Consider the following 19,577-nt stretch of genomic DNA (forward strand, 5'->3'; position numbering starts at 1 on the left):
GAAACATAACTGAGTGAATGACATTATGTAACTCATATAACGGGAGTTGTATCAAGCCTTGGAGAAAGATATAGTGGAGTAATTGCTCAAAGCAACCAATCACCGTCTGTCATTTCAAAACTGTGCTAGATAAATGACAGAAGCAGATTGGTTGATTGGGGAACTTCTCCACTTTATCCACACATCCTTAGGGCTATATTTACAAAGCGGCGTCTTTTTTCAAGTAGCCACTTTTTGGCATGTTTGAGATGAAAACTTAATGTGGCACCAACAATCAACATGAAGCCCAGCATGCCTTAAGCGTGTACACAACTGCACAGCGTTTTCTAACAACAAATCGTCTACATCGTGATTGTGTGCTCCAATGGGTTGCTAGTGACATCTTTTGCTCGGCCCTGTTGCTGCAGTGTAAAGTGAAGGGTGGAACGTTATGTCGTTCCATCCTTTATACGTGTACAGCCAATCTCCGCTGGTCTGGGTGAAAGGGATTCAACCCGACCATCGGGACAGTTGGCTGTCGCTCTAGTGTGTAGCTTGCTTAACACTGATTGTTGGTGCCACTTTAAATCATTAGCTCCAACCCGCAGAGTAGCAGCTGTTTGCCAAAGTTTCCGCTTGGTAAATATTGCCCGTAGTGTTTTAGGTACCACCCTAAACTTGGCGCTTTTGGTAAATGCCTACGTTTGCCTAATTTGTCAGAGTTAATTACCTAGCTTTCCAGTGTGAGTGATCTATGATGCTTATTTATTTACCTTATGTGAATGTGTGGGTTTTTGTTTTTTTATTCCATCTCATTCTCTATGAATACCAACTTAATCTACAAAAGGAAGATGAAATCAAGTTCATATGTGTTATCCTGCTATTCTGATAACTCTCTTGTTGCTGTGATCCAAGCTGGGTATCCACTGTCCGGTCACACAAATGATCTCAGATGGAGAAATCGGAGAGCACTTGTGGTTGAAGTCAATATTTTAATACCAATAAACTATAGCCACTTACAATAAGTGGAAGGTGCTCACTCTGTGGATGGGCAGTGGAAGTGGGCTGCATCTCATCATTTAGACCATGTGCTTCTCAGTGACGTTATCCAGGCTCAAGAATCCTACATATTTCATTTATAGTCCTTAGTGACATGCAAGAAAAGTAAGAGAGTCTCCTGCGAATATTCCATATTGACAGTTTAATATCCTAACACGGCACTCGTTCACCTTATAAATCTGCAGAATAACTAACAAAAGGAAAACTTAAAGCATAAAAACACATTATTTCAATTGGATAATAGATATATACAACTTATTTCACTTTACGTACTGTAAGTTAGGTTTTCTTTTAATACAAAATATGGAGGATGGCCAAGTCTACACTCTACACAAAGCAATACAGAAAAGGAAGGAACTAAGAGCAATACATTGTAAGGACTATCTTTGATTATTGTTTGCTACTGTGTATCTGTCAACATTGGATCTACAAAGTGGATGACATTGAAATGATTTGGAAATTTGTGAACCACATATTTTAAGAGAATACACATTAGTAAGTGAGGATTGCTATAGCTGGATACCTATATTTTCAAGCACTGACCATTTCCAACGCGTGTGAAATAACAGGATACACAGTATTATGACTATTTTCGTATTTATGGAAAGTGCATATGTTTTGTGTGGTTCTTGCAGAGAAGTACAAGACAACTGTGCACGGTAGCATATGTTCTCCCATGTTTCCTCTGGTTTCCTCCCACAGTCCAAAAGCATACTGACAGATAAACCAGCTACTGACAAAATTAACCTCAGTGTGTTTATATGGTATGGAATTTTAATTGTAAGCCCTAATGGGCAGGGAATGATGTGAATATTTTTTCAGGAATGTGCTGCGTAATATAATATTACTATACAAATAAATAATAATAATAGTAATATTCAATTTGCTATGGTATTGACAAAGTTGTCACACTGCGGGTTCTCAGACCCGCTTACCTCACCTACCACTGTCATTTTACTGACTGGCCTGTCTCCACAGGCCAGTCATGTCAGGTTGTACCTGTTTCTTCCAGTTGGGCTGCAGCTATCTTACCTTGAGGTCAGGTGACACCATTGCAGCCACTCACAGAGTCTTTCTTCTCATGTGACTCCTGTATCCAATCGCAGCGTAGTCCTATATAAGCCATTTCCAGGCACTAGCACATTGCCAGTTCAACTATTCTCAACACTAGTTCCTGATCAGTACTGTTTCTGGTTTCACCTCTGATTACTGCACAAGGTGCATGTAATTGAGTGTATCCTGCATATTCAACTCCAGTCTGCTGTTGTCACACTGACGAATATCTAAAACCTTCAGTTTGCAGTTCCCACTCTGCAGAGTATCACCTCTAGTTTGGGGTTGTGCATGTATTTTATGTGGCCTAAGATAGGCAGTGACTTATTCCTCTAACTAAGAGGGGAAGTGCTGATCAATATTCATATGGCATCCAGACTCTCTGACTGAGCCATATGGGACACACAGGCTGTTTCTACAGGAGATCAGTGGCGCTATCAGGTGGGCACTAAGTCATGTTCTAGAGACTAATTACTACTGTGCATCAGCCATTTTGGCAGTGATTTTATTCTGCGGCTGCAACGCTCTATGCTGGACTTCGGAAAGGTAAGTACTAAAACATGGGTGCCGTATGTGCGGTGTTGTCCCCCCTGTGCCAAGGACCTGTGTGCACTGCACACTTTGCATCCATTATAGATACGCCAAAGACACTAAGAACACAAAAGGTGGCAGCCAGCAGAAAACCTCCAATGCATCTACTTAAGATTGCACATTGGACTGATTGCTCTATTTTGCCAGTGCATCAGTGACAGCATAGTGTCATCCATCAACCACTTTCACAGCCAATAACTGGAGCGTCTTTTTTATCTGGAGAACTCCTCCAACAGGGATTCTACATCATCCGGGAAAAGTAAGATATCTGCTAATATTAGGAGCTATTTATACGGTAAAGTCTGGAGCACTTTTACTGAGCTCCAAGTCCGCTTGTTCCATTACCCATTATTGAGGTTCCATTTGGAAGAATAGCTTTGGATTTGGTTGAACCTCTACATCCGCTTGAGGCCATAAATATATTTTGGCGATAATTGATTACGCTACCAGATACACAGAAGAGATACCATTGCACAATACGTCAGCAAAGACCAGTACTAGAGAACTAGTACATGTATTTAACAGGTTGGGGATACCTAAGGAAATCCTGACTGATCAGGGTACCCCATTTATGCCAAAAATCAAGAAAAAATGATGCCGCTTGTTTAAAATTACTCCGTTAAGACTATATACTTGGACTACACTTACCTACAGCTCAGTGCATCAGAACATTTGGAGTGGGATCTAATGCCACCCGGCAATCACTTAAATGCCTTGTAAGCAAGTTTAAAGGGGTTAAATTAGTCAGAGTTTGGCCAGCATCCCGTATGGCTGCCGAACTCGGATGGCATTACACCCGGCCCTTGATCGCCTAAGAGGTTTATCACATAATCTCTTATTTAAGTGTAGCGCCGTGTACCACCATTTACTGTGATATATATATATATATATATATACACACAGCCGAGTCACATTATTATGACCACCTCCTGAATTTGACGTTGCCCGCGCGTAGCCCATGAAGTATGTCACGTGTTTTGAGCTGGCTTGGGGGGTATGTAAGGTGTGTGATAAGCCGTCTGCACACATATCACTCGTTGCTGTCATGGGTCAAACAGGGATAGTCAAAAATGAAGGGCTGTAAGTTTGAGGGAAAGGGGCATGGCCACAGTACCAATTCACATTACATCGCACAGTAGTGTCCGTTATTCACATTATACCACACAGTAGCGTAGTATAGCTGTCCCTGATATAATCATCCAGATAATCAGTTGCTCTGGTGGGGCTTATCATAGCAGAGAAATGATTTATAATAAATCGCCCCCTCTATTTTTCCACTTACCTCTCTCAATTCCTTCCTAAGTACTTTGCTGTTCTTTAGATACCGTTTAACTTTCTAACCCACAGTACAGAGGTGACAGGGACAGGACTGTGGGGACAGGACAAAGGTAAAAAACACAGAATATAAGTGACAAGGAAAGGGCTAGAACAGAGGTGATAAGGACAGAATGAGCACAAAGGCAACAGAGACAGGACCAGGACAGAAGGGCTAGGATAGAGGTGACAGGACCAAGAAGGACAGGGCAAGGACTGAGATGACAGGGACAGTACATTGGGACAAAGACAGAGGGGGCAGGAAAAGGACAGGGGTGACAGGACTAAGACGGGACAGAAAATGGACAGGGGTGACAAGGCCAAGACAGAACAGATCGGACAGGAGAGAGGGGTGTTAGGGACTGGACAGTGGTGACAGCGACAGTACAGAGATGACAGGGACAGTACAGTGGGGAAAAAACAAATGATAGGGCTAGGACAGTGTTGACTTGACCAAGATAGAGGTGACAGGGACAGGACTCGGTCATAGTGCATGACCAGGATAGAAGTGACAGGGACAAGATAGAGGTGACAGGGACAGAACCAGAACAGAGGGGTCTGGGACAGAACAGAAGAGACAGGAGAGAGGGGTGGAAGGGCCAGAACAGAGATGAAAGGTCCAGGACAGGAGTAACAGGCCCACACAGAACAGAGGGGGCGGGAGAGAATGGTGTTAGGCACAGGACAGAGGTGACAGGGACAGTACAGAGATGAAAGGTCCAGGACAGGAGTAACAGGCCCACACAGAACAGAGGGGGCGGGAGAGAATGGTGTTAGGCACAGGACAGAGGTGACAGGGACAGTACAGAGATGACAGGGTCAGTACAGGAGTAACAGGCCCACACAGAACAGAGGGGGCGGGAGAGAATGGTGTTAGGCACAGGACAGAGGTGACAGGAACAGTACAGAGATGAAAGGTCCAGGACAGGAGTAACAGGCCCACACAGAACAGAGGGGGCGGGAGAGAATAGTGTTAGGCACAGGACAGAGGTGACAGGGACATTACAGAGATGAAAGGTCCAGGACAGGAGTAACAGGCCCACACAGAACAGAGGCTCTCTCAGTGTCATGTCCTGCTCAGTGCTCTGCCCCCCTTCTCCACCCCACACGCTGCAGCTTCTCGTTGCACAGGGTACAGTGGTAGTCGGCTGGGAGAGACATCATGGTGTCTCTCCCAGGAGACACTGCTGCTGGAGAGGGGATAGAGCATGCCTGGCTAACTGTAAAGGCAATGGCGGTGGAGTTGCCGGGCTGGGACATGAAAGGAGTGGCCCTGTGGGTGCTGTCAGCGTTTCTCCGCCCACAGAGAATATGTCCAGTCCAGATATAGGAGCTATGACTGCAGTGGATCAATCTCTCTCTCTCTTTCTCTAGATATATATATATATATATATATATATATATATATATATATATATAAAAATCCATCCTACTGTTTGAGAGCTGGCAAGACTTGTTCGCTGTTATATTCTGTCTGCCTTTAAAATTTGGATGTAACAAACCATAGTTTTGTGAATCAACAAAAGTCAACAGCTGTGCCTTCTATCCAGGCTATTTCAATAACTAACAGTCTCCTTGGGTATTTTGATCTCTTGCTGTGTATTTATGCCTCTCAGACCAAAGCGATACATAAACAATCTGCAGTCTGTTCGTACACAGTATTCAATTATGGCTACAAAATTACAAACATACAGTAGTAAATAGTGACAGGTTTCTAAATCCCCAGATAATAGAAATGAATACAGTATAAGCAATGCTTAGCACCATATTGCATTTTCATATTATTAATTTAAAAGTTGTTTTATTGTCTTTTTAGTCTATAGATGTGTCTATAGATGAGCTGTCCAGGTATAATAGTAAATTCAGTTTAGGTAGAACGCACAGATGGCAAAACTGTAGTTACCCGGTGACCGTTCAGGAGAGTCCCACAATATTTGCTGCATTCTGCTGACCCAGCCTTTAGTAGAAGTGAGGAGAAGCTGACAGCACACACAGGACATTAGGGACCCTGTGTATGCCATACAACAAGTGATAGGAAACCGTGAGGATGTGGTGTAACTACTAATATTCAACCCAAAACTCAATATTATTTGTTTCGGTGGGATTATTATATTAATATTATTATTATTATTATTATTATTATTATTATTATTATGGTGATGATGACGATGATGATAATAATATATTTTTTATTTATCCAAAATGATACTTTTTACAGGTAATTTATCAGCAAATCGCATATTAGTAACAGTTTGAAATGTAGAAACTGTGAAAAGTATTGCTGGATTTACATGTTTTGCCCCTTCAGTCACTTTGCCGTCTGCTGCCCATCTCCTCACATCCCACCATAATAAATTTCCAATGCCTTAAAATCAAATGTGTGCTTATGTATAAAATAAAATGGAAATAGTCACTCATAAGTATTATTGATCCATACTTAACTGTTTTAAGCAGGTAAATGCTCCTCTTCCATGTTTCCTTACCAGCAGTGGTGGATTTATGGTTAGGGCCTAGGCACAACATTATTTCCCCTAACAAAAACCCCCAAAATGTCTCTTAGTGTTACCACCCTCCATATCTTCTCATAGACCTCTCATTGCCCCTATTATAGCTCTCTCCAGTTCCCCCTATATCCCCTTTACTCTTCCTTTACACTGCTCTCCTCACTGGTACCTCCAAGCTCACTACCCCATCACTGCTTCCCCTTCTGCTCACACTGCACACACTCACACTGCACACACACTGCCACACACACTACACTCTGCACACACTCACATTGCACTTACATGGTGCAAACTTAAGAGTGGCTTATTGCTGTATTTTTAATGTACAAAAAACATCAGAGTCAGTGAAGATATTGAACATACTGTAGGTTGGGAATTTCAACTCAACACATAACCTGAAAATCAACCATAAAGTACTTACTGAAACATTGGTTTAGGCATACGCACACGCAGGGGGGGGGGGGGGGGGTTCCGAGTACCTGGAACCCCACCCCCCTGCCCGCCAATCCTTCGGCGCTGCTGATTGATAATTTTTTAGAATGAGGCTCTCAGGCAGGCTGTGCCTGTAGCACATCAGCCTCCTTGTAACAAATGGGTCAGGGCTACAAGCTGTACAAAAGTACAGAGAGACAAGCGGGCTCCTCTCCTAGTTTACAGTAACTGTCCTATATCAGCCACGGCGCATCTCTGCCTATTATCCCTCTCCTCCTCCTCCCGCGTGTCTGACTGACCCCCTCCTCCCGCGTCTCTGCCTGTCTTCCTCCTCCCGCGTATCTGATATCCCCCGTGGCTGCCTATTGTCTTGCCTAACTGCGGGGAATGGGAGACCTACAGAGCACTGCACACCCGGGGTGCCCGCCTTGTGGGACAATGGAGCTTCTTCCTGACCTGCGCACGGACCTGCAAGTACTGTAACTGCTCTCCCTCGCTCTCTCCTCCCCATGCCTCTTCCTCCCCCCTCTCTCTCTCTCCCTGCCTTATGCCTCTCTCTTTCCCAATGCCCCCCTCCCTCTCCCCATGCCCCTCTCTCCCATGCCTCCCATCTCTCTCTCTGCCTGGTAATGCCCCCTCTCTCTCCATGCACCCTCTCTCTCTATGCTTCTCCCTCTCCATGCCTCTCTCTCCCCCATGCCCCCCTCGCTCTACCAATACCCCCTCTCTCCCTGTGCCTGCCTCTCTCTCCCTCCTCTCCCTACCCCTCTCTTTATCTCCCCGTGTCCCCCTTCTGTTTCTCCCCCTCTCCATGACTCACTCACCTCTGTAACACCTGGTGGGGCAGCAAGGGAAAGGGGGTGGGGCTTAAATAGAGGGGCTGGGCTTCATGGGCGGAACCCATTTAAGCCCATTGAAGGCACGAAAGGGGGCGGGGCTTTGCAGGGGGGGGTTTCACGTCCCGACACCCGTTTTTTTTGTCAGTGGGGGTGTGTGGAAAGTGACGGCTGACTCCCAGGGGTGCTGTCCCTGCAGTGCTGGCTCCTACACAGTGACAGGAACCGAGTGCTGCACATAATATAACAGTGCAGCACTCGGCTCCTGTCACTGTGCAGGAGCCGGCATTTTGGTGTCACCCCTCGGCGGGTGACACTCGGGAGCGGGCTGCACCCCCTTTGTGACGCCACTGTGTATATATATATATATATATATATATATATATATACATACACACACACAATATTTGGTTCGGCATGCCACGTTGATATAGTAACTGTTACCTGCGTGCCCTTGTCAGAATTATGCACAGTCCTAGTGATAAATACCCAGCGACAGGTGTATAGTCACTGCGACGGCACTACAGGTTTTCAAAAGAAGCTTGTGTTATTGTATGACGTTTCGGGGCTTCAGGATGTGCCCTGTCCTCAGAAGTGAAGCAACTGAAGACGGGGCGCGTGTAGCCCCGAAACGTCATACAATAAAACAAGCTTCTTTTAAAAACCTGTAGTGCTGTGCAGTGACTATACACCGGTCCCTGGGTGTTTATTACTAGGACGGAAAAAATCCTGCATTTGCCACTGTTAGGGATCTGGACTGCCCTCCTCAGTCTCCAAACTATATTATGCATGCAAAAGGAACTAGTATGGTTCTGAGCTAGGAAACCTCTGCAAGGAGTTGGAAAGAAACTGTGGAGTAAGAATAAAAAGACGTCTGCAGGAAGCGTTTGGAAGCTGTAATTTCTGCCAAAGGTGGTGTTACTAAGTACTATTTTATTCCAGTCTATTAAATACAGCAAATAAATAGTAAATGTGCATACAAATGTGCTGAAATCTGTCATGTTTAAGTTGCATTAACTGTGTATTGAGAGATGATGTGAAACATGTAATTTAACCAGGGGCATCCATCCATCTATAGTGCGAACACAAAATTGCTTAAGGTGGCCTTCCTTGACCAAAAAGCTAACTCCAGTCAGCAGTGATTGACTAAGCAATGGCACAGAAATTTACAACCCTTCATTACTGTACATGTCTGTGGTAAAACAGAAATGATGTTATTGCTTTTATATTGTCAGTGTCACATCATTTAATCATTGTAAACAATTATGTTTTCCAATCATATTTATTTTCATTATAAAATATAAATCTAGTAGTATCTTTATTATCGTTTCACAAGACCAATAAACAAGATCCTTACCTTACCTGACTTTTTAACAGCATTTTTAAAATGAGCACACCAATTTGTTGGAATATATTATTCAAATACATTGTAATGCAAATTATTGTTGTTGTTGTTTTTTTGCATGTGATAACGGCTGAGTCTCATGCGGGATATCCATTCCCAGTTCATGCTGTGTGTTATAACTTTTTCTTTATAGCAGACATGAGTAAGCAAATCATGGACATGCAGTTAAATCTTCCCCTGCTGCTCATATTTGCCTCAACATATCTATAATAAGATTGTAAGCTATGTTGGATAGGGACAGCTCTGTTCTGATGTTTCATTACTATTCGTTTCATGTATTCTATCTATAAATATGTAAATTGTGTAAACTTCTACTTCATCCGTGGGGAACAGATATAAAAAATGTACATACATTTTACACTGGATTTGGAAAACATCTCCTTACTTTACCTATTCTGTCTATACAGAAGCGCTTACTGTGGGTGTGTTTTCTATTGTCTATTTTGCATGTTGTTTTGTGTAATATATGTTAGTGATCGACTTGGCTTCCTGTTCACACAGCACAGCGAGCCAGGTTGAACATGTTTTCAACTCTGCTCGCTACCCGAGTTGGAATACCGGGTCGCTTAACCCAGATTATTCCAACTGGGTCCTTTCACACCTCACAGCAACATGGGTTATACGCGCTCATGTGCAATAATCCGTGTTCAAAGCTGGCTGTCTGAAAGGGGTATTATATTGTTTCTGTGCAGGGTAACTACTGGCTGCTTTATATTTACACTGCAATTTAAATTTCAGTTTGAACACTTCCCATCCAAATCTAACTCTCTCATGTTATATCTGCCCCCCCTGCACTGCATCATGGTTTTGCCCATTAGAGAAATATTTTGCTTTTGCGCTCAACCCTGAATTAGGCACACTATAAGGCATTTACTACGAAACATGGTTAAATTATCTACTTCTAATATGTTCACATCTGAAAAATGTCGAAATTAGACATTAGCATTAGGATTGGGCATTGGGTTCGCATTACATTAAAGTAGCATTAAGATTGGGCATTGGGTTAGCATTATATTAGAGTTAGGCATACCTGATAATTGGATTGTTGACATTGTGATCATGTTGACTTTTCATCAGTAGCAAAGTTTTCTGTCAACATGTTTCCTGTAAACATTATGACCATAGTCCCTGGTGATCTAATATACAGAACCCCACACATACGCATATATTTGCACTATAGTACCAGATTCTTTAAAAAAAAAAATAGATACAATAGATTTAAAAAATATTCAATTTGCTAATGAAAAATGCTTATGTTAATAAAAATAATCCTCTCCAAAACCTTTGTCAACATCCTGAGACGGCAATTGCAGTAGTCCTGGTTTAGAAGGCTTCGCCATGCTGGGGGTAGCTGGCGATAGCTGTGCGGCTTTTTAAATAAGGAAAAGCCGTATTTCTGTTGAAAACATAACATATCCGGAGAAACAATATTATCGCTTCTTATCTTACTTTTCTCTAACCTCAGACCCACATTAAATGAATAGCCCTTAACTGTCCCAATGTTAAATACATAGTCCCATCACCCCACCTAATGTGTAGAGGCACCATCTTGACTTCTCTATTAAATACTGTAGCTTCCACAATCAAATAAATCGAAAATATATCCCATCAATGTTTTATTACTTCCCAATCACCATTAAATGATTAACCACTACCTTCACCTCACTATTAAATGATTAGTCCACACACCCACTTACCTTACATTACATTACATTAGGGTCCTACCCCACACATACACACACAACTAACATTCTTCTGTCTGCTCCGATGCTGCCATTAATGCAGACAATGGAGGTCATTCCGAGTTGGTCGTTCGGTAAAAATCTTCGCATCGCAGGGATTTTCCGCTTAATGCGCATGCGCAATGTCCGCACTGCGACTGCGCCAAGTAAATTTGCTATGCAGTTAGGAATTTTACTCACGGCTTTTTCATCGTTCTGGCGATCGTAATGTGATTGACAGGAAATGGGTGTTACTGGGCGGAAACAGGCCGTTTTATGGGCGTGTGGGAAAAAACGCTACCGTTTCCGGAAAAAACGCAGGAGTGGCCGGAGAAACGGGGGAGTGTCTGGGCGAACGCTGGGTGTGTTTGTGACGTCAAACCAGGAACGACAAGCACTGAAATGATCGCAGATGCCGAGTAAGTCTGGAGCTACTCAGAAACTGCTACGAGGTGTGTAATCGCAATATTGCGAATACATCGTTCGCAATTTTAAGATGCTAAGATTCACTCCCAGTAGGCGGCGGCTTAGCATGAGCAATCTGCTAAAATCCGCTTGCGAGCGAACAACTCGGAATGACCCCCAATATACATGACACCTCCTGCGTTACACATTTAAAAAATAGGCAATGTACTTCATTTTGAGAAAAAAATGTTGTTTCCACATATTTTGGGGACCTGTAAAGCTTGATAAGTAGGCCCCCATATATTCTCATCTTTATGTTAGAAACAAACTTGTCTCTGTATTTGTAACCTACTTATTTAGTAATTTTATTGGGAGATTTCTAACAGTGCGTATGCATGAATATAGAATTCTGTTCTCTACAGAGCTTACAGTCTACAGCAGCGTTTCACCGTCTCCAGCAGTGCGTTTAGCTGGACATGGTTTAATAGAAGAGTAACTGCTAAATTCATGTAAGCTCCTGACTAGTGTGCACTGTATATTCTACTACTGTATTTTGCCGGCACTGTGAAATGAACTTTCACGTCAGGCCGTTTTCAGCCTATTCCTCCTATCAAGTATTGCCTACACAGATTTTATTTTAAGATGAGTTTTTAATAGAAAAAATATATATCAAATGTATTAGTGTATGAAGCTATAAAATAGGACAAACAGCTCTGTGAAAATCTGATTCACAGCGATGTTCATATTTCCACATTCACTCATCCTTGTTAATATATTTCATATCCTTTTACATTGGAGAGGGATGAAGAGAGCGCAGAGCGGGTTACCAACTGCATGTCGCCATTTATTACATTTATTCGCTGAAACAGATTCTAAACGTAAAACTAAGAAAAGCCAAGTAGTAAGCTCCCTGATGAGCAGAGCCCTCACCTCAGGCTTCTTACATCTGCATTTATTTTCCCTCCCTTCTATGTCCCCCTGTTTTATAAATGCTCTGTGTTCGCCCACGGTGCGGAGCTGCAGAGCAGTGTAGCTCCACACTAATCAATAACAGTAATGATTATGTTTAGGAACCAATACATTTTACAGATAACCCATTTATATTTCTAAAAATTCTCCTGGGGTTATTACTATTAAAAAATATAAAAAATATAATAATAATAATAATAATAATAAAAAAAATCACAGTTTAATTTATTAAAGGCAGTTAGGCATGTTTGCCAGAACTACAGAGTTTTACTGTCCTATGGAAGACTGACAGGTCACAGAATGCACATACAAAAAAAGCTGTACACAGAGCATACTTGCTGACTTACTGGCTGGTGTCATTGTGACTCCGCACCCTGCTACACAATAACAGCATTGTGAAGCATGGGGCATGGGCACAATTACGCATTTTATGTCTAATCGCTTCATCGACTGCCCAGTCCGCCCACTTCACTTAGAAATGGGTGGCCGGGTGGCCTAGGGAGGCTTGCCCACTCTTTCAGAAGTCTGGAAGTACCACCCAAGATTCTGGGGCCTCCCAGACATTGCAGGAGAAGAGGCAGTTATGACACAAGCACAATGTATGCTGCCCCTACCATACCATGTAGGCAGCGACTGATTGGACTAACAGTTTAGTTTATATTGGAATGAGGCAATTTTTCGCCTTAACATTTTGTGCAATGATAGTCACCAGGGGCAGAACACTTTCCCTCCTGGCCCATAGCAAATTTAGAAGCCACTGAAAAATTCTTCTTTTCTTTCTTACTGACATAGTCCAAATGCTAATTATGCTTTCCCACCTACTGAAAACTGTCCAGAACACAATCAAGCCAATTGAAATTGGTGGTTGAAAGCCCCCTTCCCCCCAAAAAAGACATTAAAGAATAATCTGTTCATTAGGACCACCCCACACTGATTGAGTGAGACCTGGAGTCAGATTGGCTGATTGGCCAATCACAGCCATGGGAACATTTTCCTGAGTACTTGGTAAAAATTGTAGCGGCATTCTCTAACTTCTATATTAAGCCATATGAGAATTTGTTTGCGCTAACCCTAATATACCTGATAATTACTAATAAGTGAAGTGTGGTGAGGTCACTTGCTAGGAGACACTGGCTAGTATCAGAGCCAGATTTGCACACACATATATGAACCCGATGGTTCATGTGATCATTATACAAAGATACAGCTGCCTCACCTCTGATCTCTCCATCTTTCCAGTGGAGATATGCAAATTTGGTGAGTTTTGACTATAAAATAATTAGAATAATACAAAGATGATATTTATAAGATATAGTGTAAATAACTTTTATATTATTCCAATCATTTTCATAGTCAAAACTTTTGAGTACACAGGAGTATGACAGGGGAGGCTCTGTCTCCCCTGCCTACCCTGACTTTACAACACTGCAACTAATAGAACTACTTGTCTGACTTTCTTTGCATCCAATGTGTCTGTTTCAAACTATTTTTACCCAAATCTTTTAGCACATCACTATCAGTGTGAACTTTGATACATAATGGACATACAGTATGTCTGTAGTAGGCAATGAACAAATTGTTACATATTGATTCCATTTTATATTTTTTGATTAATCCACCCAGATAAGAGAAAAATAATAATTGCCATTACTTGGTATACTCTAAATAATCAAGTTCTGAGTATCCTTATCTTTAGAGATAGTCAAGTTTAGATTCAAACTTATTCAAACACTGCTATGCAAGATAGTTCATTTTATTGTTACCTCCGCAATACGTTTCTCCTCTAATAGTAGTCATATTTTTATATATATATATATATATATATATAGAGAGAGAGAGAGAGAGAGAGGGAGAGTGTATATATGGGAGAGTGTATATATATATAATTATATATATATATAATATATTGCTGCATTGCTGTTTATGTTTAGCTGCTTGGGAACTTTGATGTGATTAGGAAAGGTTGGTTTTGATGAGTGTACATCTGATTCAGATACAATTTGATAGGAATAGAACTATTCAACATTCATCTTTAGAGGTAATAAGTCAAGATGAAAGTCAAGGTAATGCATTTCAAAAATCCTTAAGGACATCCTTCCTAGAAATAATGTATGATTCTCTCTGTAATGCAGATTGTTCTCTTCCTTTTATCATATAGTACAAATGCAGAAATCAAATAAACATACATTAATTATTGTATTCTAGGACCGTGGACCACTACAAGAAACAGCAGTATAGACAATGGAGAAGTAGAAATTGGCCGTCGGATCACACAGGAAGTACCAGCAGGGGTGTTTTGGAGATCACACATCCACATCATTCAACCGCAGTTCCTAAAATTTAATATCTCATTAGGGAAGGATGCTCTGTTTGGTGTTTACATACGGAGAGGCCTACCTCCATCACACGCTCAGGTATGAAATATGAGTATACCATATAAAAATGTATTATGATGAAACAAACAAACACACACACACACACACACACACACACACACACACACACACACATACACACACACACAATAGTAACACACATAATACAGCATCATGGTAATACTACCATGCCAGATAATACAACACATGTATAACAATGTCACATGACTATGCCAGACAATATACAAACACATATTATACTGTTACATCATAATGTGAAATGATACAGGTACACATTACATTATTACATGACCATGTAAGACAATATAGGTATACATATTACACTGTCACATAACCATGCTATACAATATAGGTACACATACTGTATTACCAGGGGCGTGGTCTCGTCAAATAGGGTAGTGCCAGATTAATGTCCGCATAGGCCTGAAGCTGAAATTTATGGAGGGCCTATTGTGTGATGCTGCAGGGGGTGTGACAAGCCCTGTGCCGGTGTGGCTAGTGATGTAGGGGTGTGGCAAGTGTAGTGTGGGTGTGGTCTACATAGGAGAAGTGGCCTGTACCATGGGTGTGGCTATCGCCATGGATGGCATAGCTAGCATCTACCTTCAAACACTCCATAGTAGAGCTATAACAAAGAAAAGTAAGCAGCGCAGTGACACCATATAATACAGAGAGCATCACAGTGACTGTCATATAACAGAGAACATTGCAGTGACTGTCATATAACAGAGAACATTGCAGTGACTGCCATATAATACAAAGAGCATCAATGACCGCCATACAATACACAGAGCATCGTAGTGACTGTCATATAATGCAAACAGCATTACAGTGACTGCCATATAAAACAAAGAGCTCTGTAGTGACCATCATATATTATAACAAACATCAGTGCTTGTCAAATAATACATGCATCCAAGTGAACTGCATACATTGCAAGGGACATTGCAATGAGTGCCATATATTATAGAGAACTCCAACGATCACTGTAAAGTACAAAGGACAACACAGCAACACACCATGGCCCCTGGATTGGGATAAACCAGACAGCAAGCTGATGGCAGTTCTATCTATCTATCTATCTATCTATCTATCTATCTATCTATCTATCTATCTATCTATCATCAGTACTTAACAGAACATACACTTTTTAGTACTGGGCGTTGGCAGTGGCTCTGGTCTGGCACCTCACTGTAAGAATGCCTGGGTAAACACAGCACACCAAGCACAACCCCGACTCCGTACTTTACCCCCTCCACTGTTCACCCGGTTCCCTTTATATTGTGTGCACATCAGCCAGTGTGCCAACACGGTCACACTGGGGTAAATTTACTAAGATAGGAGTTCTTTTTAAGAGGGGATGTTGCCTATAGCAACCAATTAGATTCCAGGTATTATCTTCTAGAAGGTGCTAGAAAAATGAGAAGTAGAATATGATTGATTGCTATGGGCAACATCCCCTCCTAAATAGAACGCCCATATTAGTAAATTTACCTCTTTGAGTCTGCAGCTGCGCTATAGTGAGGCAAAGCCAAGGCAGGAGGCAGGTGCAGCCGCGGTCCACGGCTCTGCTGAAGGGTGATGATGCTTGATCATCATCACCCTTCATTGATCACACTGCTGCAGCTCCCCCCTGGCCGGTGCAGGGAGGCCCCATCTATCACACGATTTAAAAAAATAGGTCCCAAACAGCACATGATGCAAAGAAGAAAAAGAGGTGCACGAGGTAGCTGTATGACTAAGCTAAGCGACACAACCACCTGGCCCATCTATTAGTGGCATGCAGTGGCTGAATGTCAAAAGTGGCCCGCAATTTTTCAGTCCACTGACAGCATCTCTTGCACGCCCTTGTCATTTTTAAAAAAAATCTGCAATTGGTGGACTTATACGGCAGTACCGCTGTACTAATGCAGCAGTACCCCTGAACTTATACGGCGGTGTCAGACAGAATGACACTTTTAAAAACTATGCCCCAAACAGCCCCCAATGCAAAGATGAAAAACAGGTGCAACAAGGTAGCTGTATGACTAAGCTAAGCAACACAAGTGTGCGGCACAAACACCTGGCCCATCTAGGAGTGGCACTGCAGTGGCAGACAGGATGGCATATTTAAAAAAAATAGGCCCCAAACAGCACATCATGCAAAGATGTAAAAGAGGGCAATGAGGTAGCTGTATAACTAAGATAAGTGACACAAGTGTGCGGCACAAACACCTGGTCCATCTAGGGTTGGCACTGCAGTCCCACTGCACTAATGGCGGATACCGGACGCATGTCTAACACCAGCATAGTTGTTATGGCCTCAGTAATCCACTTTGCAACAGGGTATATATACATACGGCAGTATCACTGGACTGGACTTATACGCCAGTGTCACTGTAGTTATACGGCAGAATAACTGGACTTATACGGCAGTACCGCTGGACATATACGGCAGTATCAATGGACATATACGGCAGCATCACGGGACATATACGGCAGTATCACTGGACTGGACTTATACGCCAGTACCCCTGGAATTATACGGCAGGATCACTGGATTTATACGGCAGGATCACTGGAATTATACGGCAGGATCACTGGAATTATACGGCAGGATCACTGGAAATATACGGGAGGATCACTGGATTTATACGGCAGGATCGCTGGAATTATACGGCAGGATCAATGGAATTATACGGCAGGATTACTGGAATTATACGGCAGGATCACTGGATTTATACGACAGTACATCAGGACATATGCAGCAGTATCAATGGACATATACAGCAGGATCACTGGACATATACTTCAGTATCACTGACGCCAATACCACTGTAATTATACGGCAGGATCGCTGGACTTCTACGGCAGGATCACTCGATTTATACGGCAGGATCATTTGAATTATACGGCAGGATCATTGGATTTACATGGCAGTACCGCTGGACATATACGGCAGTATCACTGGACATGTACGGCAGTATCACTGGACTGGATTTATATGCCAGTACCACTGTAATTATACAGCAGGATCACAGGAATTATACGCCAGTATCATGGAAATTATACGGCAATATCACTGTAATTATACGGCAATTTTACAGGAATTATACGCCAGTATCCTGAGAATTATACGGCAATATCACTGTAATTATACACCAGTATCACGGGAATTATACAGCAATATCACAGGAATTATACGGCAATATCACTGGTATTATACGCCAGTAACACTGGATATATGGCAGCAGAGGAAACCACCACTGTGACTGGTCACTGGACTGATGCTGCACAAGAGAGACACTAGAGACACTACCCCTGGTCTGATGCAAGACAACGCAGCAAAACTGCAAGGAACTTATACAGCAGCACTGGGGACACTTAGCAGTAGAGGACACCACCACTGTGAATGGCTGGACTGACGCAGCATAAGACACTACACTGGACTGAGCAGCACAAGACAGCACTAGAATCGCCACCCCACTTTCCCGCTCCCACACAGACACTGAGGATGGAGACACATGCTCTCACTACACTCTCTGAGACTGGAGTGAAAATGGGTGCGGGGCGCGGCTTTTAATATGGAATCCAAATCCCGTGAGAATCCGACCGCGGGATGATGACGTTTTGCCTCGTTCGGGTTTCCGAGTCAGGCGGGAAAACCCGAGCCTGACTCAGATTCGGGCTCGTGACGTGAAGTCCGGTAGGGTTCGGTTCTCTGAGATCCGAACCCACTCATCTCTAATTATAATGATAAAAACCTGACTAGAATTCAGATTACCTACCTTAATATCAACTCTCTCAGGTGACGGGTCTTTCAGTCAATCAGTGAGCTGCTCTGCCCCTGTGTGCTGACATTGTCCCTGTGGGTGTGGGGCGTGACACAGTGCAGAGGAGGTGCTGAGGTACCCTATTCAGGGAGGGATTGTAAAGCCTTCCTTATCACTATAAGGTCTGGTCTCCTCTGTGACAAGCTTCAGTCAGGAAGTAGTCATTACGGTGACATTGACAATATCAACATTAATAATGTTGACATTGTTAAAATGTCAACAGGCAACGGAGGGTACAGGAGTTTAAGCACACTTAAAGGGATCAAAGTGGTATATGTTGACATTCATAATGTCGACATTAATCATGATGACAGGAGAATGTCGACATTGTCAGAATGATTTCACCGTCTTATCACTGGTATTTACCGGTACCAACGGATCTGTGTTTGTCACCTGCATATCCAATCAGTGAGAGGAGTTTTCTCCGTGTATTCAGCTATTACCAATACACGGCAAGTCTTCTCTGAGACACAGTGTTGCTATTACAGCCACAGCGGTAACATATGTTTCTGCTATTTAGAACATTCCACTTCTGCTAGCACCAGAGCCCTATCAGTTACTCTTTACGGGTGGAACACCATGTGGATGGACAATATTGTCAGTACCCTCACGGCGACCCAGTGAAAGTGTATATTTTAATTTTTTATTTTCATTATTATTCATTTGAAGTTTTAATTGATTAATGTGGTATTAATAAATCCATCTTAAGGTATTTTCACGTCAGCTCTCCTTATTTTGGTTATTCTCACTCCCATGAGCGCAGCCCTATTTTGTTTTCCTTGAGATTACAGTATCCCCTGAATGTTTTTAGAGGATAGATACCCCTACACACAGCTCTCCTACCCCTACCCCCCCCGCCCACTTATTCATCTCCTTTCAAACTCGCTCAGCGCTCTACCCTGACACAGATTCCCCCCTCACATACAGTAGCTGTCCCTTCCTCACACAGACACAGCCAGCACAGACTACCTAGTGCAGGGAGGGAATGTGGGGGGGGGGGGGGGGGGGTTGGTCTAAGCACATATAAACATACATATAGAGCCTGCCCCCAGACTCTCATTGGCTAGATTCACTGGAGTCTGGGGACGGGTTTAGGAGAGT

The 19,577-nt window shown here is 42.7% G+C and overlaps 1 protein-coding gene across 7 annotated transcripts in view; it reads left to right on the plus strand.

Annotated features, from left to right (window-relative positions):
* Positions 1-19,577, plus strand: part of TENM2 (teneurin transmembrane protein 2) — a 1,540,328-nt gene that overhangs the window by 1,107,935 nt on the left and 412,816 nt on the right. For all 7 annotated transcript variants that reach the window (XM_063928221.1, XM_063928223.1, XM_063928222.1 and 4 more), the window contains one exon: positions 14,474-14,682. In XM_063928221.1, coding sequence (XP_063784291.1) covers positions 14,474-14,682 — 209 coding nt within the window. The remainder of the gene's footprint in view (positions 1-14,473; positions 14,683-19,577) is intronic.

This window comes from Pseudophryne corroboree, chromosome 6 (genome assembly GCF_028390025.1).
Source record: "Pseudophryne corroboree isolate aPseCor3 chromosome 6, aPseCor3.hap2, whole genome shotgun sequence".
NCBI lineage: Eukaryota > Metazoa > Chordata > Amphibia > Anura > Myobatrachidae > Pseudophryne > Pseudophryne corroboree.